General features: G+C 50.6%; 1 protein-coding gene across 2 annotated transcripts in view; it reads left to right on the forward strand.

The window, feature by feature from the left end:
- Positions 1-6,721: 6,721 nt before the first annotated feature.
- RAB11FIP1 (RAB11 family interacting protein 1) overlaps positions 6,722-25,311 on the forward strand; it is a 30,279-nt gene continuing 11,689 nt past the window's right edge. For both annotated transcript variants that reach the window (XM_020282678.2, XM_020282680.2), the window contains exons 1-3: positions 6,722-7,145; positions 21,739-22,190; positions 23,595-24,366. In XM_020282678.2, coding sequence (XP_020138267.2) covers positions 6,769-7,145; positions 21,739-22,190; positions 23,595-24,366 — 1,601 coding nt within the window. In that variant the 5' untranslated portion in view covers positions 6,722-6,768. The remainder of the gene's footprint in view (positions 7,146-21,738; positions 22,191-23,594; positions 24,367-25,311) is intronic.

Raw genomic sequence — 25,311 nt, forward strand, 5'->3', positions numbered from 1 at the left:
CTAGAAACAACCTAAATGTCTACCAACTTTTCCTTTTTTTTTTTTTTTTGAGACTAAGTCTCACTCTGTCACCTCGGCTAAGGGCAGTGGTGTCACTGTAGCTACAGCAACCTCAAACTCCTGGGCTCAAGCGATCCTCCTGCCTCAGCCTCCTGAGTAGCTGGGACTACAGGCATGCATCACGACTGGCTAATTTTTCTATTTTTAGTAGAGACGGGGTCTCGCCTTGCTCAGCCTGGTCTTGAACTCCTGAGCTCAAGCGATCCTCCCTCCTCAGCCTCTCAGAGTGCTGGGATTATAGGCATGAGCCACCGCACCTGGCCTGCCTATCAACTTTAGAATGAAAACTAAATTGTGGTACATTCATATCATGGAATACTATAAACCAATAAAGATGAACAAATTACTGCTACAGGAAAAGCACTGGTGAATCTTGTAAACGTATTTTACGTTTACAAGTAACACTGAGTTCAAGAAGCCAGACCCAAAATAAATACCTAATGTCTGATTCACTTACACAATGTTCAAAAGTAAGGAAACTAGGCCGGGCGCAGTGGCTCATGCCTGTGATCCTAGCACTCTGGGAGGCCGAGGCGGGCAGATTGCTCGAGGTCAGGAGTTCGAAACCAGCTTGACCAAGAGCGAGACCCCATCTCCACTATAACTAGAAAGAAATTAATTGGCCAACTAATATATATAGAGAAAAAATTAGCCGGGCATGGTGGCGCATGCCTGTAGTCCCAGCTACTGGGGAGGCTGAGGCAGGAGGATGGCTTGAGCCCAGGAGTTTGAGGTTGCTGTGAGCTAGGCTGATGTCACGGCACTCACTCTAGCCTGGGCAACAAAGTGAGACCCTGTCTCAAAAAAAAAAAAAAAAAAAAGTAGGGAAACTAATCTTGGGAGGTAGAGTTAGGATGGTGATAACTATTGGAGACGATGAAGACCCAGTGGCTGGGAAGGACTCAAGGGCATAGTTCCCTGGCTGAAGATACTATTCTATTTCTTGATCTGGGTGGTAAAAATTTGCCAAACTGAACATTTTTGTACACTTTTCTGCACAGGATGTTTATAATACATTTTTCATTTTTTCCCCCTTTATTATGGCTACGCCATATTTTAATAAAGAAACGTGTTTTAACAATCTCTTTTTGAATCGGGGCAGCGGGCTATAAAAAAGTAATAATAATAAAATAAAAATCTCTTTTTGCGGGCACACCACTTTGACTCAAACTGTACGAAGCAATTTATGTAACCAGAATGTCTGTACCCCCGTAACACTGTGAAATAACATTTGAAAGAATCTGTTCTATGAACATCCTTCTTCTATTTTTCATACATATTAGATTTCAATATATATGTTTATTAAAATTACGGATGACAATGACAGTATTTTCTTTCTCATTATGGGTTTTGGTGGTAGTATCTCTCAGGAGGGATTGTTTTGGGGACATGTACATGTTTTCGGTCCAACAGGTCTTGAAGAAAACTTGAGCTGGAGGACCCAATCACACCGCGGAACAGGATGTTTTGCAATTTGTTCCCCCAGCTGTTCTAAACGACTTTAGTGCCACCAACCTTCCCTGCTGAAGCTACGTCCCATGGCCGTGCGGGCGCTTGGGGATGGTGGGGAGAATGTCACTCCAGGGTGAATGACTCGGACCTAGGGAAGTGATACACATCCTAGGATGGGTAAGGGGTGGGGTGGTTTCCCAAAGGTGAGGGAGATTCACAGGGGGAACTACGGGAGCACGGAGGAGGTGGGGTACCCGAGAGGGGAGCCCCTGGGCGAAGTGCCTCATTCTGGTGCCCCTTTCGGTCTTCGTAAAGTCTCATACATGGGACCCCGCTTTAAGCTTCCGGGCCTACACTGTGATTCCATAGTGTCAAAAGTTGGCTGGGCGCAGTGGCTCATGCCTGTAATCCTGGCACTTCGGGAGGCCAAGGAGGAGGGTCTCCTGAGTCCTGGAGTTCGAGACCAGCCTGGGCAATAGTGAGACCCTTTCTCTACCAAAAAAAAAACAAACATTAAAAGTCACTCTGCCCATGGCATCAGAAAAGGGGAGGCAGGGCTGCTCTTACCTACCTCTTGGCCAGCTCTGCTGCAGAGAGGACTGTGTCCAGGGGACCCAGCAGGTTGATACGGGAGAGAGGCCAGGAAACTACAAGACCCTCAGAAGCAGCTTCTTAACGGGACAACTCGAGGAGGAATAAACACTCAAAACTTCTGCCTTTCCCCCCAACTCCCCACCCCATGCCACAAAACTGGTTCTGGAAAGGTGAAACAGGGCTTGCATCTGCAATGGTCACATATTGTTTTTTATCATAATAAAAAAAAAATAAACCTTCTATTTTAAAAGGACGGCTAGGGTCTCAGCTACGTGGGAGGCTGAGGCAGGAGAATTGCTTGAGCTCCGGAGTTCGAGGATGCTGTGAGCTATGATCACGCCTGTGAATAGCCACTGCACTCCAGCCTGGACAACACAGTGAGACCTTGACTCTCAACCCAAACCAAACAAAATGGTTATATACAGGGTAGTGCGAGAGGTGGCAGCAGCAGGGATCGAATGGATGAAGGCTCAAGGCTTAAAAGTCATTTATGTCTCTTCTACTTAACTTGTACTGCCTTCTCCTGGCAAGGAATCAGGGTTGGGGAGGACGCTAGAAATGGTAATACAAAGGGGAGGGACCCATTTCCTGCCTCAGAGATGAGTACCAGTGAGAAAAGCAGGTGCCGAATCCAGTATAAGGCATAAGCTAGGGAACAAGAGCAATCTGAATGAGAGAGGCATCAGGCTTGTGTAGACGGCAGGAAGGTGAGGGTTACCCATTTTTTATAGCCCTATAGGTGTGGGATCCAAGGTCTTCTTTGAGGGGACCTGACAAATTGGAAAGATGATACCTTTGTGTTATTTCGGATGCAAGCTTTGTCACACAAAGCCATTCTGTCGAGACAAGGCTCTAGAAGAAATAGCTAGCCACTTGCCTGTTGAGATCACCTTCTTTTCAGTTGCACCATAGTGTTGAGCTCCACATTGCCACAGCCACTGGGGCAAGGGAGGGAGCCCGATGTCACTGAGCTGCCCCCTCCCCCTCTGACCCCACAAGGCAGGAAGCCCTCACTCTTCCAGCCCACACCTGGGAGGCGTCAGGGTCAACCAAGCGGGCAGGAGGCTGTGGCAGCTGGACATGGAGAAGCCGGATAGCTGTTTACCAAGAGCCGGGAGAATGAATCACTGTGTGTGGACGTTTGTCACCACACCCCAGAGTCCGAGGCACAAGAGAAAGACAAGCAGCCTTCACCAGCCTCTTTCTGCTCCTCGTGCAGGACCGGGGCAGCACTGCAGCCCATCTGGAGTCCCCAGAGACAAGCTCTGAGTTAGTGTCCCCTGCGGGGAGTGGGGAGAGGACAGCGACTGGCAGTTAGCAGGGCAGCGGCGCAAACCTCTCCCTGGAATCCCTTTTCTCTCCTCCCCCCTGCGCGGCCCCACAGACTCTCTTATTGAGAGAAATTCTTCCCACGGGGCTGAACACTACTCTGCATTTCCCATCAGTCTCACTGCCCCGCTCGGCTGCCCCCACGTGACTGTGGCGGGGAGTCCTGGCGCTCTGCTCTGCTGCTTTTGGAGGACAGGTGTGTCACCTGTCCAGTCTAACCTGCCAGGCACCTTGTCCACGTGCTCAGGGCAGAATGAAACTCTTCCTCTTTCAGTCCGAGCTAGAGGCGGGGCAGGGTGGGAGGAAAGAGCAGCCGCCTCACCGCACCCTGGCTGGGGGAGGTATTTACGGACACTCCCGGAACTCAGTGAGCCGGGAGGGTTTTCTGGCCTTCGGGAGGGGATGGGGGGTGGGGGGTGGGTAGAGTCCTTCCAGGACAGGTGGGCAGCCAGGGTGCCTGCCTTGTCATTGTTCCTGTGCATCCCCCCACCTGGACCATACCATGAGTCTGTCAAATTGGGAGCAGACGGATGATTACTCCCGGGTGAGTCTGTGAGTCTTAGGGACAATGTGCCCCGTCCTGCTAGAGAGGAGAAAAACAACAGCTGGGGCGTGAGGAGGACACCTGTGCTGGAGCCCCTGGCTGCGTGCTTCCCTGACCAATTTCCAATTCCTGCCTTGAGTGAGCCCCTGAGTTAACCCCTGTCAATGTCCAGCGTCAGACGCGGGGGGATCTCGATCTCTCCCCGGCAGCCTTGCCTTCCTCCAACCTGCCCCCTCGGCCTTGGCCACAGTCTATTTGTATCTGGCAGAAACTCAAACACATGAGGTCACAGGTGCTCCGCACCACCCCCTCCCCTTTGTCCTCTAATTCTTTCCATGAGTGGCAGAGATGCTTTGTTTCATACTCAGCCTGGGAGGCTGTCTAGCAGGGTTTCGTTCCTTGCTCTCTATTGAGGGAACGGCACTAAAAACCTCAGTGTTGGGGAGGAGGGAAGACCAGAGCTGAAGAACTTACACCCTGGGTCATTTCTGACCCGAGATCTCTGACTTTGTTTGGGGGGATGTAGTGGCACATTGGAAAGGTGGGACAACCAAGAGGGAAGTGTACTCTTTATTGAATTGGATACCAACTTCAACAGGACACGGGGATGGGGAAGAGGTGGTGGGCAGAGTGGGATGGGAGGGAGACAGTCCCCACGTATCTGGCTGTGACCTGCTTTTGCTGTTGGCTGCTGGGCTCCTTCTGCTCACACCTGCCTTGCAACCTGAGCACAGCCTGATCATGTCCCTGCTCAAAAGCCTCTGGAGGCTGGCTCACCTGGTCCAACACTGTGGCGTATACTCCTTAGCCGGGTGTTCATGACTTGCAGGATCTGAGCCCACCCTGGCTGTCTTATTTCCACCCCTCCCCACCCTCCTAAAATATCCTACATTCCAGCTTTGCAACCCTTAACCATGCCATGACCCTCTGGCCCCCATAGGTTTGCTCAGGCTGGTCTCCTGTTCTCTCCTCCTGAACTGCTCTTCCCAACGTTCCCTCCTCTGCCCATCAACCCTGGTATATCTTCAGGGCCCAGCTCAATGCCACTGCCTTCCTAAAAATCCACCTGCTTAGAGAAATCACTCTCTCCTCAAAACACCCAATGCATTTTACTCATTGGGACTTCCTTTAGACGATCATGGTATGCCTTGGGAAGGAGTCTCACTCAGCTTTGTGCTCTCAGTAGCAGCTAGCACATGCCTGCTGCAAAACAAGTTCTCAATAAAACTTTATTGGAAACCTCAGTTGCATATGTCTGTCTTCTAATTTCCTACATGGTAAAAGGAAACGCTTCCTACTCCTCATGGTTGGCTGGAATAACTTGCAAACTCTCCAATTCAATAGCACTGCCCGAGTGAGTGCCTACTGCAGACCAGGGTTGTGAGGGAGACTGTGAGGGAGACGAGGTGAATAAGTCACTACCTGGCCCCTGCCCTCTGGGGAGTCACAAGGAGTCACACCTTGGAGAAATGCGAGCGAAGCCTTGCAGTGGGCTGGCAGGGACAGCCAAGGGCACAAGGTGAGTAAAGGCCTGGAGGTAGGGAGAGCTCTGGGCTACGAGCTTGTGCAGAAGATAGAGGAGCCAGCGTTTGGGTGGGTCCAAAATGGAATGTCTTGAAATCCCCGTCTAGTCCGAAGCTACCGCAGGGACAGGGAGGCAGCACCGCAGGGTTGCCAGCGGGCCAGGGAAGCGGGGTGCAGGGAGGAGAGGCCGGGACCAGGCGGGACAGCCGCAGCAGTCCAGACTGGGGGTGCGCGGGTGCGGGGCAGCACGCGCCAGGTTGGGAGTCGGACGCTGGTATCCGAGTCCCAGTGTCGCAGTGGGACCCTGAACAGGTCCCTTCTCTGTGCTGGGCCTGCCCCTCACTGTAAAACTTCGAAACCTTCCAAGTGGCCTTTTCGCTCTGACGCCGGCGACCGAGCGGTCGAGCGTTTGAAGCAGGACCCGAGACCCGCAGGGAAGCGGCCAGCCTGGCGGACAGGAGGGACAGGAGGGAACCGAGCGGGAGCCCAGGGCGCGCACGAAGGGCCGGACGGGGAAGCGCGGGGTGAGGGGGCGGGGGCGCCACCGGTCCTGACGTTTGGGCAATCCGTCCCCAGTTCCCCTTTCTCCCCCCCCACCCCCGTCCTCCCCCAGCCTATCCTTATTTGGCGAGGGCCGGGCAAAGCAGGGCACCCCGCCCCACGGCGCCTTCCCCCTTTCGGCACGCCCACGGATCCGGCTCCCCGCCCCCGGCAGCGCCCCAGGCCGCAGAGGGGTGGGCTGCGGACGCCTTCAGGGCCACCCTCACAGTGGCCGTTCACTGACAGTCGCCTGTGCCAGGCGCCTGCCAAGCCCTGGCATGCACCGCCATCGTCCCCTTTCGCAGGGTTCTGCGAGTGCCGTCGCACCGCACAGGTGCAGGCTCGCGCGGGCAGAGCAGCCCGCAGGCCGCCCGCTCGCAGTGCAGCGGCGACACCGGCAACGGCGTCTGGCTGCAGGTGGGGGCCCCGGGCAGCTCCGCGTCCGCCCAGGACCCCGGTCCCCGCCTGGCCCTGCGCGGAGCGGAATCCCCGACGCCCCCGCGCAGTCCCAGTAACCCTCAACCCCGGCCCCGCCCTCCGCGCCCCGGAGCCCTGCGCGGCCGCGCGGCTGGGGCGGGGCCGGAGCCACAGGTGGGGCGGGGCGTGCCCGGGGCGGGACCCGGAGGGGGCGTGGCCGGAAGTCTTAAAGGGCCCGGACTGGGGGGGCGGGCCACAGAGGCCGCGGAGTGCGGCGATACTCTGCTTGCGCCCGCGGTGCCGCCACCATGTCCCTAACGGCCTCGGCTGGCCGGGGCCCGGGGGCCGTGTGGTCCCCAACCCACGTGCAGGTGACGGTGCTGCAGGCGCGGGGCCTGCGGGCCAAGGGCCCCGGGGGCACGAGCGACGCGTACGCGGTGATCCAGGTGGGCAAGGAGAAGTACGCCACGTCCGTGTCGGAGCGCAGCCTGGGCGCGCCGGTGTGGCGGGAGGAGGCCACCTTCGAGCTGCCGCCGTTGCTGTCCTCCGGGCCGGTGCCGGCCGGCGCCGCCACCCTGCAGCTCACCGTGCTGCACCGCGCGCTGCTCGGCCTCGACAAGTTCCTGGGCCGCGCCGAGGTGGACCTGCGGGAGCTGCACCGCGACCAGGGCCGCAGGAGGACGCAGTGAGTGCGGCGGGGGGGGGGGGGGGGGGAGGGCACCGGGCGGGGGAGGGGCAGCGCGGCGTGGCGCTGTGGAGAGAGGCCTTTGGGGGAGCCCGGGCGAGCGGTGGTGTCCCCCCTGGCTTCCGCTTCCTCCCCCGTCCCGCCCCAGCCGGCCCTTTGGAAGCAGGGACGGCATCTGGGGCGCTTTTGAATCCGCAGGTCGCCGCTCTGCGCCTGGCACACAGTAAGCGCCAGATGAATTTTTGATGAGTTGAAACCAGATGCAGGGGCAGGCGGACTGCTTCTGTCAGGGCGGTAGAGTGTGTCTGATACTTGCCGCGACTTGGGTGGGAGCCTCCCGGGTATTTCGCTGAACCGGACACTTTGAGGATGATTGGGCCAGGACGCAGGGAAGATCAAAGGGAGGCAGGAGACCCACTGACACCCCCTGCCCTAAAGGCTAACCCAGGGAGCGGGGCTTTTACAGCCAGGGATGCCCGCAGCCCTGAGATTGCTGACCCCTTCTCTCACCTGCCGAGGGGGTTGGCGAAGAGAATTTGCCCCTCCAGAAACAGTGCTGGAACAGTGTGGTGTTTGCCCTGAGCCCCATGTTAGCAAGGATTTCCCAGTGACGGAGGGAGCCAGGGTCGGCCCCTACCTGAGCAAAACTGGGCATTGTGTCTCTCTGGAGTTTGTCGCACTCTTCTCTGGTCCTAATGCTGGTGGGTGGCATAGCTCACCTGTAGCTGTGCAGTCTAGGTGCTCTGTGTCAGGGTATCTTTCTCATGCAGAAAAAGCTGAGCAAAAGCTAGTTCACTCCAAGGTATTACCGATTTGTTCTCTTTCACAGGTGTTTGGAAATGACAGTGCTTGACCCAGTGGAATACTTGGGGATTATGTTTATCAAACACACCAAAGGCTAGCCTTGATTAGTTTAATTGGTTACTTTGCTAGGCCTTAAATATTACAGTGTAGGAATCACACTGATTGATTTACTTCGTGTATTTTATTTTCTTTTTAATTTTTTTTAGAGACAGGGTCTCACTCTCTTGCCCAGGCTGGAGTGCAGTAGCATGATCATAGCCCGCTGTAACTTTGAACTCCTGGGCTCAAGTGATACTCCCAAGTTGCTGGGATTACGGCTGTCCACCACCATGCCTGGCTTAATTTTTGAATGTTTTTGCAGAGACAGGGTCTCACTATAGCCCAGGCTGGTCTCAAGGGTTCCTTCAGCCTCAGCCTCCCAAAGTACTGGGATTACAGGTGTGAGCCATCGTGCCCGGCCCACTTTGTGTATTTTAAACATACATATAGTTTAAATATTTCAGCTTCCTCTTGTGAGGAAGACAGGAAAATCCAGAGTGTTTGTAGTTAGCCCCTTTACTGTAGGGTGGGTCGATTCAGCATGCATGCTTGCAATTGGAATATCTGATTACCTTATCTGGCCCAAGATGAATAGGCATTTCTGAATTCAAATCAGATAAAAATAGAGAGCCTTGATGTGAGGATGGATGAGGTATTTCATGGCATCAACTTACAAGCCATAAGGTGAGCAGTGTCTTTCGCTAAGGAGGGGCTGAAGCAATGCTAATTTTCCATCTGATTAAACGACATTTGGGGCCCCGGGTCAGCTTCCTTTCCAGCTTCAAATGGGCCCTGTTGGCTGTCCTTTTCGTCTTGCCCCATCCCAATACGTGTGTATTTTCGCTTCTATCTCTGCCGTCTGTTTTTACGTGGACATTTTATCCCTTTGAAAGGCAAATTGTATCTCCCTGCCAGGGATGCAGATTCCAGAGTCCTGGGTCTGGTGCCCGCTGTGGTCCTGACTCACCGTTGGGCTGCTCTGTCTCTAAACACCCAGGTTTCCCTATTTGTAAATAGAGTGTGTTGCCAGACTTAATTGGTGTTTATGTTTCTGGGTTCCTGGGTTCATGGGGCCAGTGTATAGATTCCGAAAACCTCCCTAAGCTGGGTCTTTTTCAGGAGGCATTCCATCTCTGCATCTTTATTTTCCTCATCTTCTCCCATGTGATCCTGAACAGTTTCTCCTGTCTCTAGTATCTGAGCAGATCACCACTTAGTCACAGTTTCAACTGGCAGGAAGATGATGCTTAGTTGATGGCTTTTTATGACTGCAAAGGAAGGCTTCTTTGGTCCTCTACCGGCAGGTAGAATTGCAAACTTTCCATCTGCCACTTTCTGGGACTTTCCAAGATGCTGGGGGAACCCAGTTAAAATAAGCCTGTCTGATGCCTGGGTGTTACCACCTGGGTGCCCAAGATTGCCGAGATTTGGAGAATAAGATAGACACTGAGAGGCAGAGGTAAACTAGTTGGGCTAGGAAAGTTATTTGAACTAGTTATTAATGGTTTGATTCCAGCTTAGGCACTAACAACTAGAAAGAAAAGCTGAAATCTTGGTCTGTAGATATTGTATGTGTGTCTACCTGTAGATAGTGTGTGTGTGTGTGTGTGTGTGTGTGTGTGTCTGTCTGTCTGTTCTCTTCTAGCAAAGAAGAGTTGCTGCAACAGAGTATGACTTTTGTCCTGGGTCCAGAAGCTCAAGGCGTTAAGAGCTAACTGCGCTAACATTTCCATTTGATTTCTTGATAAGCCCCATCTGTCATATTTATTTGGAGTCAAGCGAATGTGCTTTTTATCTTGACTCAGAATTTGCTGACCTCAAATTTACTGTGATGACACACACTTTTAAAACACCAAACAGAAGCTGACATATATGTTTAATAGGGCAGAATGTGTAGCCCTTTGGTTAGGAAAACTTGAATTGATTTTGTACTTATACATCTGTTTGGGACCTGGGGTCTCAGTGGGTCTTGGTTAAATAGGAATTAGTTAAGTGCCATGACCACAAAACAGACATGAACCTGCGAGATAGAATCAGGTGACCAACAGGTGAGATTCTCCTCTCCTCTTTCTAGTCTCACGTAGTTTAGGATACGAAGAGCATCAGAATGTGGAGGAAATAATCTAAGTACAGATTAAAGCAGATATTCAGCTTGGTGACTAGAAGGCCATCGTGTAACTAAATACCATGAAACTTAATATTGTAATAGTCTTTCCGATATGCAGAGAGTGTGTGAGTGACAGAGAGTCTTGTTCTTATATCTAATGAAGACTCAATAGGGAATTCAGTTACATATGAAAGGATTTGGATATTATAAAGGGTTAGATATTTTGAAGAACCGAAAGTGTAGGAAAATGCAGGAATGGGTTGCCAACTGAAATTTAGGTTTTTAAAAAGAAATGAGGGGTAGGTAGTTGGATGCAGAGAAGTAGTGACTGTAGTGAGCTACAAATCACAAATTATAAGCAGCCGGTGTTTGGATTTATACCCTTGGGCTTCTGAGGCACATCTAGGTTTTTCGTAACAGGTTGGAAAATTTGAGCAATGTTGTTACTGGTTAAGTTTTTCCTTTCTTGGAATTTCCCTTAGCAATAATATTGGGCCTTACTGGAAACCCTCCTACCTGTCTCCAGCCACAGTGCCCTCCCACTGCAGGTAGGAAACTGAAGCTCAGTGCGGAACTCTCTGTGGGTTCTGGGATAAACAGCCCTAACCTGTTTGTAGCAACCTGAGTGAAATGATTAAAAATGAGAGCAATTCAGAGTCGTTCAGGTGGAGTGGAAGATGTTCCCTCATGTTTTTTCGATGGTATTATTTACGATTTCATTTGTAAGACATTCAGTTAGCATGGAGAAAGTTCTAACTGCCTTTTTCCTTCTCATTTCTAAAGCTCATCCATTCTTTTAGTAAACATTTGTACATACCTACCATGTGCCAGGTGCTGTATATACAGTATGAACCATGGTGAACAAAACAGGCATGATCCCTGCTTTCAGGAAGCTCTGAGCCCTGTGGGGGAGTAGACATTAACAAATGAACACATAAATAAATAACCATGTATTGTGATAAATACGGCAGAAGAAGAGAACAGGGTAGCAAAAAAGAAAAGAGCAGGAAGGACATGATTTAAAGAAGGAGATTGCAGACAGCTTCCCTGAGGCAGAGCGCTGAAGAATAAAGAGGGATTTTTCTAGGCGAGAGTGGAGGGAGGGGGCCCGATGGGGGGAGGAGCAGCCTGTGCAAAGGCCCTGAGGCGGGAACCTCTGGAAGCTGGAGGGTTGTGCATGATGTAGCTGAAGAAGGCTGGGCTTCACTTAAGAGGGATGGAAGCCACAGAGCGCTGAAAGCAGAGGGTTGGTGTGAGCCACTTTGTTCAGTGTGATTGCCGTGGCTGTCGGGTGGAGAGTGGATTTGAACCTGGCCTAGCCTGGAATCACACAGACAAGAATGGGAGGGGCTGGCGCAGCGACCTAGGTGGCGGTTGGTGGTGGCCTGGACCGGGGTGACCGCCGAGGAGATGGGCAGAGGTGGCTGCGTTTCAGAAATCTCTTGCCGGTTCGGTCAGCCTGAGCTGTGTGATGGGTTGCATGTGGTAGGGGGTGAGTGGTAGGAGAGGCAGTGATAAAAATGAACAAATGAAATAAGGAGAGTTTGGTGTTGAAAGTGAACCAGGAAGTGGCGGTTGCTCTCTTCCCTCAACAGTCACTGTGATACTAGGGCGAGGTCCCCGTTGCAAAGACAGCTTTGGGCAGTGACACCTATGAGTGGAGTCTTATGTCGGAGTGAATTACCAGGAAATACCATCGAAACCAGGGTGTGTGTGTGTGTGTGTGTGTGTCTTCAAGTGTTTACCATTTTACTACAGGCCAAGTCTTTGTTTTGTGGCCTTGTCCCTGATGTGATCTCATTGGTGTGCTCTCCCACAGCTGATGGGATCACTGCTTCGGGGGCTCTTGGACTAAGAAAAGGAAAACATAGTATACAACATTAGGGAAGCTAAACCCATCAATGAAAAATAAAAACTCTCAAGTCAAGTGAACCATTTAAATGCTCTTTACATTAGGGAAGTTAAGCATAGGAAAGAGTCTCCGTCCTTTCTCATTTTGCTTAAACCGTCTTTTGGTTACAGAGGCTCCCATTGTATTTCTGTAACTACCATCAGAGGAAGGTTTTCATAAATAGTATTTGATAGGTCACTTTAATTGTAGTTGTTAACTAAAAAAATGTTACAATTACATTACAAGCAATACGTGTGCTTATTAAAATGCCATCAGCTCTGCCGTATGTTTGCTGATGTCACTCTTCCCCCTCCTCAGTGATCATCTTAGATATCCATTAGAACACTGTGGTTTGCATCGCCGTATGTCCTGGAAAATTATGCTTCTTACTCTATGCTTTTGGACAGACAGCTAGGCCTGGCTTAGCTCCAGAAGGATAAGAAGCCCAGGCCCTAAATAGAGTGATGGGAGGTCGTTTCAGACCTTATCTTCATCTCAGAGCAGTTCCTGGGCACAGATCTCTAAACCTTGGAGTCTTTGATTTCGAACAGTTAACTCCCAGACCCTTGCATTGGCCAGGCGGGTTCTGCTCACCTTCACGTGTCCCGGGTCCGATCTCACGCCCCAGCTGGCTCAGGAGGAGCCTGAGACAGGGACCTGCTGTCCCTGCTGTCCCCTGGGACAGGGACCACCTCCGTCCGTCTTGTTCTTTGCCGAGTGGCCTGCGTCTCTGCCAGGGAGAGTGAGTGCTCGTGGCTCCTGCAGGCACAGGGCAGGCGGTGGTTTGCCTGAGTGAACATGGAGAACCATTTAATGTTACGTTTAGCCCGGTGGATTAGAGACCTGGGATGTCCAAAGTATGAGATCAAGGCTCTGCTTCTTTCAGTGCCCTTTTGAAGAAGCGGGTTACCTGCAGCTTGGTAGCTAATGGAGCCTTTGGCAAAGGAGCCAGTTTTAGCGCTAATGAGAGGAGAGAAATTCCTTTCCTGCAGGGAGAAGTCTGCTGATAATCTTTTAGAGAAAAACCAAGGGCTTGACTCTGCAGGGTGTTCCTGGGGGACACACTCTGGAATGTGCCCGTGGAGAGGAAAAAGGCAATGGTGATTAAGTGTCTTTTCCTGAGTCGAGAGAGTCCGAGAGTCCAGAGTCGCGGGAGGGCATTTCCAAGGAATCCCAGAAAAATACACTAAAGGAGTGACCGACACACACTTCATTTTTTTAAATACTCTTACTAAAAAGGGACATGGCTAACCTGTAGGGCAGGACAATTAAGGCTTCCAGAAAGCCTGGTCTACAGAGGCCTCTTGTGGGCCGCAGCAGGCTGGGCCTGGGACACTCCTTCAGGCCTGTCCCCTCCCCCACACCAGTCCTGCGGGGGTTTCCCTTTCCTACTCAGGGGATCGGATGGTGACATACATTTCACCAGAATGGAACTTTTCGTTTTCACTCGTCATTTGTTATTAAAACAGGGTTTAAAAATGCGTTGGAAAAAAAATTTAAAAAAAAAAAATGCGTTGGGTGTGTGTGCTTCCCCTCCCTTCTCTGGACTTACCTTGCTTAGGAAATAAATCACAGGAGCTTTGCTCCCTTGCCAGGAGCTCTCATGGAAAGGACTGTGAGGCTGTTTATGGGGTGAGGAGGGGACTGAATGTTCTTTGATGTCTCGGTCTTGCTGAAGTTTGCTTGTTTTCTTTTGTCCTGGCCAAGGGATGTTGAACCAAACTATTTATTGCATTTTCTTTTTCCACCCTTAAAGTCTCCTTGTGTGAGGACCCCATGGTTGCCTCGAGACACTGTTCTTTGACAGACCAAATAAAATGCAGCAGTGGCATTTTACATTTGGGCAAGCGGTGAGATAGATAATGGGATATTAACACGTGTGGCTTTTTGAGATACGGCCAAGCTTTGTAAAGGATTGGTAAGCCGCTGGTGGGAGTGGTCAACTTCCATGTTTAAAAAATGCATTAATTTTTCTAATTTTTAGAGACTCTTAAAATACTGATGCTCAGGATTTCCTTTAGTCTTTACCTGCAAGAAATTTAGTATTGCTTTCCACTTAGAAAGCGTGTCTTGATTCAAATACTTGAGTAAGTCATGCCAACTTGGCATGTCTCTGAGAGTCTGGGAGCCCTCTGTTTCTTGTCTGTCCCCCCTGTGTAGAGACCCAGAGGAGATCTAGGAGGATCCTTACATTTCTCAACAAGTTACAGAAAATGTACGCTAATCACGGTATTTTATTTTATTATTTTTTTTATTTTTTATTTTTTTTTGAGACAGAGTCTCGCTTTGTTGCCCAGGCTAGAGTGAGTGCCGTGGCATCAGCCTAGCTCACAGCAACCTCAAACTCCTGGGCTCAAGCGATCCTCCTGCCTCAGCCTCCCGAGTAGCTGGGACTACAGGCATGTGCCACCATGCCCAGCTCATTTTTTCTATATATATATTAGTTGGCCAATTAATTTCTTTCTATTTATAGTAGAGACAGGGGTCTCGCTCTTGCTCAGGCTGGTTTCGAGCTCCTGACCTCGAGCAATCTGCCCGTCTCGGCCTCCCAGAGTGCTAGGATTACAGGCGTGAGCCACCGCGCCCGGCTAATCATGGTATTTTTAAAATTCTTACATAATTTTTTCATTTTGGAAATTGTGTTATACAAACCAATTTTGGAAGTCTTTACTACTCTGTTTAAATGCAGATCATTGTTATTTAGATGTGATGGATAAGTTTGGGTACTTCGTAACATAGTCAGCAAGAGATGTTAATATCTTAGATTACCTTTGAGAACCATCTGAATGGGTAGATAAATGTGCTGTATACCTACTTAACAGAATATCAGGTAGCCATTAAAAATGATGGCTATGAAGATTGCAAGGCGATAATGTATAATGCGCTACAGATAAAATTGCATGTGCACACTGGTTACAACCAAGCAGTGATTATAGTTAAGGTTCATGGCCAGGGACTGTTCTAAGCACTGTATCTATATTAAGCCATTTAATCTTCACAGCATCCTTCTGAGGTGGGTGCTCTTAACCCAATTTCAGAGGAGGAGCCTGACCCACCACAGAGAGGTTAAACATCTCGCCTAAAAGTCTCTCAGCTACTAATCGTTAAAATGCACAGGAAAAAAGACTTCAAGAAAATTTGTGAAGAGGTAATAGATGAACATGAGATTGAGTCCCTTTTTTAAAAAATATGTATTTAAAATTTTGTTTCCTGTAACACGTTTTGATTCGTTTCTAAGAGAATTTCTGTAGAGCAAATTATAATCTAGAAAGGGCCACGGAAGCATTTTCAACCTGTCTTTTCTGTCTCTCCTTTCTACCGTGCCATTCACCGGTTTGCTGGCTGCAAATAGCCTTCCAGTGCCGCTGCATGGCTGTTTCAGGGATTCGGGCGAAAAAAAACTAGCCCGAACCCTTGCCTGCTCTCATGATTTACCGGGAGGAGTTCTTCCAAGTAGCCGAGGGCCGGCAGAGGGGAAGGTCTATAAGGAGGCAAGGTCGGCGGGTGTGTGATTCTGTATTCAGAGTTAGGCGACAATGACCAGCTACCTTGTTCCATAACAAAACTTGTTAGGCCGCATAGCTTCCGTAAGGTACACATCACAAGTGTTTTATAGGTCGTAAACATCCCTGTCTCTGTTGGCTAGGCATCGCTTCTAGGCCTCCAGGAGAAGGGACCAGATATTCCACCCCTACGAAATCACTCCCTTTCAGAACCTTTTTAGATCTCATCAGCTGCTAAATCACACAATTTTCGGCCTTATCTTTATTCCCTGGGGAATTCCTGAGCCGCTTTTAAAATTTCTTCATCTAAGAAAGACTGAACGCGTCTTCTGTCCAATGCTAGCTAGGCCAGGACAGTGGTTCTGTCCTTCCTGCTTCTTTCCTCAGCTGAGGCCATCATCCCCTGTGTCACGATGCTTGGTCCATGTGGCCGTGACTCACGCTCCAAGTCAGGGTTGAGATGTGCGTGGTGAGGGAAGTAGACAGCCCACGCTGACCCTGGAGTCCAAACTTCACCGCAGAGACAGCCGTCCCTTGAAATTAACACCGGTCCATCTGAAATGGGGAAGTCACATGGGTGGCCAGTGGTCCCCCTTAGCCTGTGTCCGATGCAGGGATGCGTTTGCCGAGCGGCTCCTGGGTAGCCGGTTCCTACAGCCCCTTGGGGCTTAAATTAGCTGAGAACCTTATTCGCGTGCAAGTCCTTATTCGTGATGAAATCGTATATTTCAGCAGGAGCCTGCCCTCGGCCCCACAGGAGGGCGAGCGGCTCAGGGCCTCTTTATCTCTGTAACTCCGGTGCCTGGCATGTGAAAATATTGGAACTGAATCTTTGGAGCCATCATTCCTCTGTGCATGCCTGCCCTCCGGGGTGTTGCAAAGGAAAAGGATGTTTGTCTCAGCTACAGAAAGATTACTTTTGAGACATACCAGTCAGCGCTTTACCAGCGTGGTCCCGTCTGCAGGGACGGGCCACCGGAGGCCTTTATTTCCCCAACAGCAGGAGCGGCTCCGCCCTGCACCCCACATTCCACCGCATTCCAGCCGCAGGCCCCGGGGATCAGCTGGCCTTGTGTTTGAGAGACCAGCTGTCCGCTCTGAGGCAAGCCAGCGCCGAGAAGGGGGCATGGTTGTTGGATGGTTTTAGCTGCTCCCGAAAGACTGTTAAAAGCCCGGGACTTCAAACTACAGGAACTGCAAAAGAAAAAAAAAAAAGAAAAAAAAGTTAAAAATAAACATATTAAAAAAAGAAAGGAAAAAAAAAAAGCCGAGGACGTTTCACAGTGTGGATCCAGACACCTGCCTCCCTAGTCGAGCCAGCGTCCTGCCCCTGCTCGGTCATGCAGACGGGGACTCGTCGTGCGTCTTTCTCACCTAGCCCATTCTTCTTTCATAGTCCCCTATTTCTCTTCCTAAGACATCTTTTAGGAAGTGTAAAAGACGTAAGTGACTTTTTGTATATTTTTAGCTGTTGTCTTATGTTTGACCAAAAAAAAAAAAAAAAAAAAAAAAAACCCCAGCAGGGTTGCCTGTTTGGCCACTGTGCATGTTTGCTTGTATCTGCCCGGACCACCACTTGGGAGGGTGCACACAACAGGTAACAGTGGTTACCTCTGGGAGGAGGGCGGGGGGAGCATGGGGTCAGGGGTTGGAGGAAGACGGAATGTTTCATTCTGTACCGTTTTGTATGATTTGAATTTTTACCCTATGCTTGTTATTACTTAAAAATATAGTTTAGGCTGGGTGTGGTGGCTCATGCCTATAATTCCAGCACTTTGGGAGGCTGAGGTGGGAGGATTGCTCGGGGCCAGGAATTCGAGACCCCTTTTCTACGACAGAAAAAAAGAAGAAAACTTAGCTGGATGGGGTGGCCGCACCTATAGTCCCAGTTACTTGGGAGGCTGAAGTAGGAGGATTCACTTGAACCCAGGAATTCAAGGCAGTAGTGAGGTTTGATTGGGCCACTGCACTCCAGCCTGAGTGACAGAGTAAGACCCTTAAAAAACAAAAAAGAGAGAGAGAGCGATACAGTTTATAGAAGTTTTCTGTCACTTTCTACATATTCAAAGATCCCTTTAATTCTTACAGGACCAAGTTTTATTTATAAGCAAAAAAAATTATTTACTTATAGAAAGGATCACTTGATTTTTTTTTTTTAATAGACTGCAGGATTTTTTTCAGAATACAGGCTTAAGATAAACTTGCTACACTGAGATTATGGCATTCTTTCTGTACTCTGCCCTTTGGACTAGCAAAATGGACCCAACCCTGATTTCTGAGATAATAGCAGCGTTCTGGGCCGTGCGAAAGGTAATGCCGGAACACACCCACACCTCCACCTCATGCCATGCCGTGGCCTGGGACTTTATTATTTATGAACAGCTTCTGGGAGGTGCAGGAATTAAATGAACTTGAAAAAAAAGTGGACAGAAATACATAGAAACTGAATGGATCTTAAATGTTAAAACCTACAGTTGTGTCTTGGTATTTTATTTTATTTTATTTTTTTGCTTTTTTGAGACAAGAGTCTTACTCTGTTGCCCAGGCTAGAATGCCATGATGTCATTCTAGCGCACAGCAACCTCAAACTTGTGGGCTCAAATGATCCTCCTGCCTCAGCCTCCTGAGTAGCTGGGACTACGGGCACGCCCTACCACACCCAGCTAATTTTTCCATTTTTAGTAGAGACAGGGTCTGGCTCTTGCTCAGGCTGATCTCAAACTCCTGACGTCAATCACCTTCCCTCCTCAGCCTCCCAGAGCACTAAGATTATAAGCGTGAGCCACCACGCCTGGCCTGTGTCCTGGTTTGGGATTTCTTAGGACAAGGCATTCATGGACTGTGGCTTTTACTCATCTTATCAAATTATGGTTGGGTCAAATATCCATTAAACTGTTTTTGAATCTAAGGATAATATTGATAGTAGTAGAAGAAACAATTCCTGGTTTCCTTTGCAACTTTAATAATCCAGCATAGATTTTTTTAAAATTCTGAACATTGGCTGGCTGCTTACCTGCCTGAGATACTCAGTCTGGTTTTCACATCCTTAAATAGCCCCCGTGGCCGTTCTTGACTTCCTGGGGTCGGTTTTAGGTTTGCTTGTGAAATAAACATCAAGAACTGTTGGGGAAGTTTTTGTTTGCACCCCCTAATGGTGTTGGAAGTTTCTAGAACAAATCCCACTTTCATGCTTGGGGATCGGAACTGAGTGTCGGGTAATAATAATCGGTCCCCAGGGAGTGTTCTGGAGTTGGTTGTAGCTTTGCTCATAAAAACACCAGGAAATGGGAACCAAAACGTCACTGATACTTTTGGAAAGGGAGGGCTGGCCCTGGAGTTGTCAGGTGGCTTTCTTTGAAGGTCTGTGATGTCTTTGCATCTCTGGGGAGGGCTGACAGAAGCAGCTAAGTGGAAGAGCTGGGGGGAAGCCTTGGGCTGAGGGGTCACTCTGCCTGGGGCAGGAGGTGGGGTTGGGTTCTCTCCCTGCCCTGTGGTCATCTGAGCCTCTGCATTGAGCCTTTAGCAACTTCTCCTTTTCAGGTGCCTCCAGTTGGTATTTACAGAAGCCAAACACCCTTCGTCACCAAGGCTACCATTTACCACGTGACTGTCAGAAGAGAAAAATACAAATAATCCTCTCAACCTCTAAGTGACAAATATGCATACTATTCCAGGCTGGTCCTGGGAAATGTATTGGAAAGATACCAGCCTGGGGATGGATGGGGAGTCCTGTGTAGAGACTTGCATCTCCCATCACATCAGTCCCCCTCCCCCGCCCGTGGATTTGGGTTTTACACACCATAACAGATTTCTCCTAAAGGTCCAAAACTGTAGCTCACATAATTTTACCAGATCTTGGCTATATTTTGGTAATCCGTTTTAAATCCTTCTTGATGATTTTGTATACTGAACTTTCAGTTCAGTCTTGTGATTTGTGATTGATGGCAAGCGGTGGTGGTTTTCTTCCTTTCTCCTTTTATCTTTGGATATTTATTTATTTATTTATGTAGTTTTGAGACAGGGTCTTACTCGGTCACCCGGGCTAAAATGCAGTGGCGTCATCCTAGCTCACTGCAATCTCAAACTCCCGGGTTCAAGTGATCCTCCTGTGTCAACCTCCTGAGTAGCCGGGACTACGGGAACGCACCACCACGCCCGGCTACATTTTAATTTTTGTAGAGATGAGGGTCTCTCTGTTTTCCTCAGGTTGGTTTCAAACTCCTGGCCTTAGGCAGTCCTGCCTCCTGGGCCTCCCGAAGTACAAGGATTGCAGTCTGTGGGTGGCCTGCACATTTAAGTCAGAAGCTTAAACTTTCCTCTAAAAGAGCTTAAATTAGAGTCCTCCTTTCTCTGTGTCACAAAAGACAGCCTGTCAAAGATGAATCAGGAGAGAGTTTAAAGCAGGAATCCTGTTGTGGGAGAAAGAACAGGAGCTTTGGGGAAATGCAGAGCTCATTGAGAACCCTAGCTGTACTCCAGAACAATTGCAAGACCTCGCACAGATAACCGAGATGGTGAACTTCGGTTTCCTCCTCTCTCTGTAAAATGAGTACGCTGTCTGCCGCACGTCTTCCTTGAGTGGCTGGAATGAGGATGTTTCCTGGTGTGTACAACGCCAGGCCAGGCCCGAGGCAGGTGCTGCTCAGGTGTTGGGTTTCTCCTTCCCTTGACCCCTTTCCTGCAAGTGCAGAGCGAGCCAAGACGTGGGGGCAGGGGCCTGCCCTGCCCTGGGAGCAAGCCCCGGCTGTGGCTGACCGGGAGAGGAAGTGGTGCTCTTTTGGACAAAACCATCATTTCCTTCAAGCCCTCGGCCCTCAGCTCTTAAATAGGTCACCGAAAAGAGCATCTGAGTGAGAGTTCTCAGTTTGCCAGGGCGACCCTGGGGACGGCTCTCAGTAGACCAGGTGTCTGGAGGCATTTGGTCGTGCTACTAATGGGGTCGCATTCTCGCAGTTCCCCCGTGGTCCCACAGCGGTGTAGGACTGCCGGGTGGAAAGTGATTGCCAAGGGGGGTGCTTTCCTTTCTCTGGAGTTTGTCAGTCAGTGGAGTCGCACTAGTATGATGTTATTTGCCATGTCTCGAAATCGTTTGCAAAGGATTGTGTGGAATACTTGAATAATATTTGTATGTTCCTTTTTCTGAGTATTAAGACAGAGAAGAATACCCCCTTTCCAATTTCTCTATTTTTTTTTTTTTTTTGAGACAGAGTCTCACTCTGTTGCCCTGGCTAGAGTGAGTGCCGTGGCGTCAGCCTAGCTCACAGCAACCTCAAACTCCTGGGCTCAAGCGATCCTCCTGCCTCAGCCTCCCAAGTAGCTGGGACTACAGGCATGTGCCACCATGCCCGGCTAATTTTTTCTATATATATTAGTTGGCCAGTTAATTTCTATTTATAGTAGAGACGGGGTCTCGCTATTGCTCAGGGTGGTTTTGAACTCCTGACCTCGAGAAATCCTCCCACCTCGGCCTCCCAGAGTGCTAGGATTACAGGCGTGAGCCACCGTCCCCGGCCTAATTTCTCTATTTTTGTTGCGGTAAACAACATAAAATTTGCCATCTTAAATTTTAGTTGAACGATAACTGCAAATAATTTTACAGTCATTTTTAACCGTCCAAGTGGCGTTAAATGCATTCACATTGCTGTACGTCCCTCGCCACCGTGGATCGTCCCCAACTTCAGTGTGTGCCCGCCAAACGTCAGCTCCCCTGCCCCTCCGTCCTCCAGCCCCTGACAGCCACCACTCTTCTCTTCCTCGATGAACCTGAGCATCCCAGGTACCCCACATCAGTGGAATCATATAGTATTTGTCATTTCCAGACTGACTTATTTCACTCTTTTTTAAAAAAAAACAAAAAACCCGTGTCATGTATGTTCCCTTACTCCCTGGCAGGAACTGTTCCTTAATACAAACTCTTGGTTTTTCTCTGCGATTTACATACCCACCTGCCCGCTGCCTCCTCGGCTGTTTGTGTGTGTGATCTTTGCATTTGCGCCCCATCGAAGGAAAGTGTCAGTCACTGGAAGTGATTTCAAGGAATGGTTTATTTTATTTTTTTTTATTTATTTTTAGAAATGGTCCTCTTCTCAAAAATAAAAGTACAGTATTCCGCCCTGTACCCAGGACCCTCCCGCCTCTCCCCAAAGAGAAAGCGTCTGTGTAGGAGGCTGGTGCTGGCGGGGAGGGGCGGAGGGGAGGGCCAGGCTGGCGCGGGGACTGGGACGCGTTCCATGCCCTCGTCCCTTCCAGGTGGTACCCCCTGAGGTCCAAGCCGGGGAAGAAGGACAAGGAGCGGGGGGAGATCGAGGTCGACATCCAGTTCATGAGGAACAACATGACCGCCAGCATGTTCGACCTGTCCATGAAGGACAAGTCCCGGAACCCGTTCGGGAAACTGAAGGACAAGCTCAAGGGGCGGAACAAGGACGGCCCGTCCGACACCGTGTCGGCCATCGTGCCCGCCACGGCGGCTCCGTCTGTGGACAGCGACGACGAGTCCCCCTCCAGGGACAGGAAGAAGAAGTCGAAGATCAAGACCTTGTTCTCCAAGTCTAACTTGCAGAAGACGCCACTCTCCCAGTCCATGTCCGTCCTGCCGACTTCAGGTTCAGGCAGAGTGCTGCTGCGCCCCGGGGACTTCCCGTCCCGGTGGGGCGACGAGGAAGAAGAGGAGGATGAGTCCTCCTCCTCCGCCTCGGACGGTGAGTGCCTGCCGCCTTCCCCGGGGACCTTCGTCCTCCTCCCAGACACGTGCGGAGGGAGGAGAAACAGGTCGGAAGAGGAAGGCTTTTGACCCAGCATCTCAGTGACTTGAAACGAGCGTGGTGGGGGCCCCTCTGTTTCTGAGCCTTCTGAAGGTCGCTAAGAATGTGTCGTTCCCCGTCCAGAATGTCTGGCCCCGTAACTGACGTGCAGAAGCTCAAGCTTTTGGAGCTAACAGGATGAGTCCCATGAGTGCATCCAGGTTTTTTTGTTTTATTTTGTTTGTTTGTTTTTTTTTAAGGACACGATCTCACTCTGTCACCCAGGCTGGAGTGCAGGTGGCATCATCATAGCTCACTGCAACCTCAAGCTCCTGGGCTCAAGCTATCCTCCTGCCTCAGCCTCCTGAGTAGCTGGGACTACAGGTGTGAGCCACTGTGCCTGGCCAATTTTTTAAAAAAAATTTTTTTAGAGCTGGGGTCTTGCTATGTTGCTCATGCTGGCCTAGATGATACTCCCGCCTCTGCCTCCCAAAATGCTGGGATTACATGAGCCACCATGCCTGGTCTGTTTTTTTTTTTTTTTTTTTTTGAGACAGAGTCTCACTTTGTTGCCCAGCCTAGAGTGAGTGCCGTGGCGTCAGCCTAGCTCACAGCAACCTCAAACTCCTGGGCTCCAGCAATCCTCCTGCCTCAGCCTCCCGAGTTGCTGGGACTACAGGCATGCACCACCATGCCTGGCTAATTTTTTCTATATATATTAGTTGGCCAATTAATTTCTTTCTATTTATAGTAGAGACGGGGTCTCGCTCTTGCTCAGGCTGGTTTTGAACTCCTGACCTTGAGCAATCCGCCACCTCGGCCTCCCAGAGAGCTAGAATTACAGGCGTGAGCCACTACGCTTGGCCCTGGTCTGTTTTTTTTTTTAATTGTTGTTTTTTGGGTTTTTTTTTTTTTTAAGGATAAAATCATGGAACCTATTCTGATTTTTCACTAATTCATCAGATAGTTATTGAGCTCCTCTGATATACTTCTCTCTCCTGGGGCACATCCCTAATGAAAGCCCAGAGTGTAAGTCCTCGGACTCTGAATTAATTGTGTGTTTTGAACTTCAGTTTGAATGACTGAGTCCCTCCTATTGGCCAGATTCTGCCACTCTCCCAAGAGTGACGCCCTTTTCACTGGTTTAACGTCGGGTTTCCCAATCGGTACTGCGGACGGTTTGGGCCAGAGAATCCTCTGCTGTGGGTGCCGTGCCGTGAGCTGTACAGGATGCTACATGCCAGTCGCACCCTCCACGCCCAACTGTGACAGCCAAAAACGTGTCGACAGGTGCCCTCCCTCCGCATAGCAGACTGCTCGCTTAACTTGTCCTCTTTCCGTTCTCTGTGTCCCTTCCCACAGCCGCGGCTCACAAGAGAACGGCGAGCACGGATCTGAAGCAGCCCAACCCGGTGGGCTTCACCCTCCCCAAGAAGGAGGGCCTCTCCTTTCTCGGCGGCCTCCGGTCTAAGAGCGACGTGCTTTCCCGCTCTAGCGTGTGCATCAACGGGAACCACGTCTACCTGGAGCAGCCGGAAGCCAAGAGCGAGACCAAGGACAGCAGCCTGTCCCCCTCCCCGTCCCCGCAGGCCTTCAGGAAGAAGCATCTGTTCTCATCCGTGGAAAACCTGGCCGTCCAGTCTTGGAAGGAGCCTGGGGAAGGAGTCGAAGTGCCTCCTGACAGGCGGCTGTCCGGGTCCCCCGCCAAGGACGCTCTGAAGTCCCTGTCTCTGCCAGCCTACCGGCCGGCCGGCAAAGACACCAGGGAAAACACAGCCCTGGCGAACCCGGAGGCCGCCAGAGAGAGCAAGAAGCCGGAGAACAAGAAGTCCTCTTTGCTTTCCCTGGTGACAGGGAAGAAGGACGTGGCTAAGGGCAGCGCCGACGGCGGCGGCGAAAGCCCCCCTGGTGGCCTGGGGAAGGAGAGGGGAGGCTCGCTCACGGAGGCCAGCGAGGACCGTGGGAGAAGAGCCGAGAAAGACACCATGGCCGTTGTCTCCGGACGGGGTGACTCCCTGAACCCCTTTGAAGATGTACAGATCACAGAACCGGAAGCCGACCCGGAGTCCAGGTCTGAGCCAAAACCACCTGTCCCCGCGGCAAGGGCTCCCCAGACCAGAGCTGTCAAACCCCGGTGAGTCCCCGGCCCTGCCACGCAGCCTTCCCACCCCACTGCGCGTGGCGCTCAGCAAGGCCCCCTTCTTGCTGGCTCCACGACGGTACCTGTGTGCGCCAAAGGTTTGCGGGCTACCTCGTTATTTAGCCAGCCCCTCCCGCCAGCCTGGCCTGCCCTGTGCAGACCGCAGGGATGTTTCCCAGCCCCAGGCCACGGTCTGTCCGTCTGGACTAGCTGATCCGATCGCGGTGGAATGCAGCGGCCGGCGTGGAGCAGGTCCTGAGAGCTGCAAGCTTGAGTTCTGGTGTAGGGCACAGCCCGTGTTCGCTAAGTTCTTATCACACATTTCCCTGTGAGGCCGGTGCTATCTTTCCTCCTCGTACTTTGGCACCGGGTTGCTGGCGTGAGAGACCCTCAGTCCACTCTCAAGGGTGCCTGTGGACAGTCCCCTGCGTGGTCACTCTTGCCCTGCAAGAGCCCGTGTGAGCCTTGGGGGCTTCGCTGATCGAGTGACTCACACAGTATTTCTGTGGTCCGGGGCGGGACAGACTTTTGAGAGGCTTTTTTTTGGAGATTCTGCTTGCTTTGTTCTGATACACACACACACACACACACACACACACACACACACACACACACACAGCCTGTTCCTCTTAAACATCTGTGCCTGTTGCTTTACATCTTTTATTGCTTTCAACTCTCTAGGTGCTTTTTGTCCCGAGGTAGTCAAATGCTAGGGTTTTGTGTCAGTCAACACGAAAAACTGTAGGCGGTTGCATAGCCCGGGTCTCTTCCTCTCTATTGCAACGGGCCTTTGTGTGGCAGATGTGCTCGGGGATGAAAGTGTCCCTTTCGTAGGTTAAGTATTGATATTCCTTCATTAACTTCTTAAAGTACTGCCCCAAATGTATAAAAAAACAAACAAACAAAAAAAAAAACAGCTCTCCCTTTCAAACGGGTTTA

Source organism: Microcebus murinus, chromosome 24, assembly GCF_040939455.1.
Source record: "Microcebus murinus isolate Inina chromosome 24, M.murinus_Inina_mat1.0, whole genome shotgun sequence".
Lineage (NCBI taxonomy): Eukaryota > Metazoa > Chordata > Mammalia > Primates > Cheirogaleidae > Microcebus > Microcebus murinus.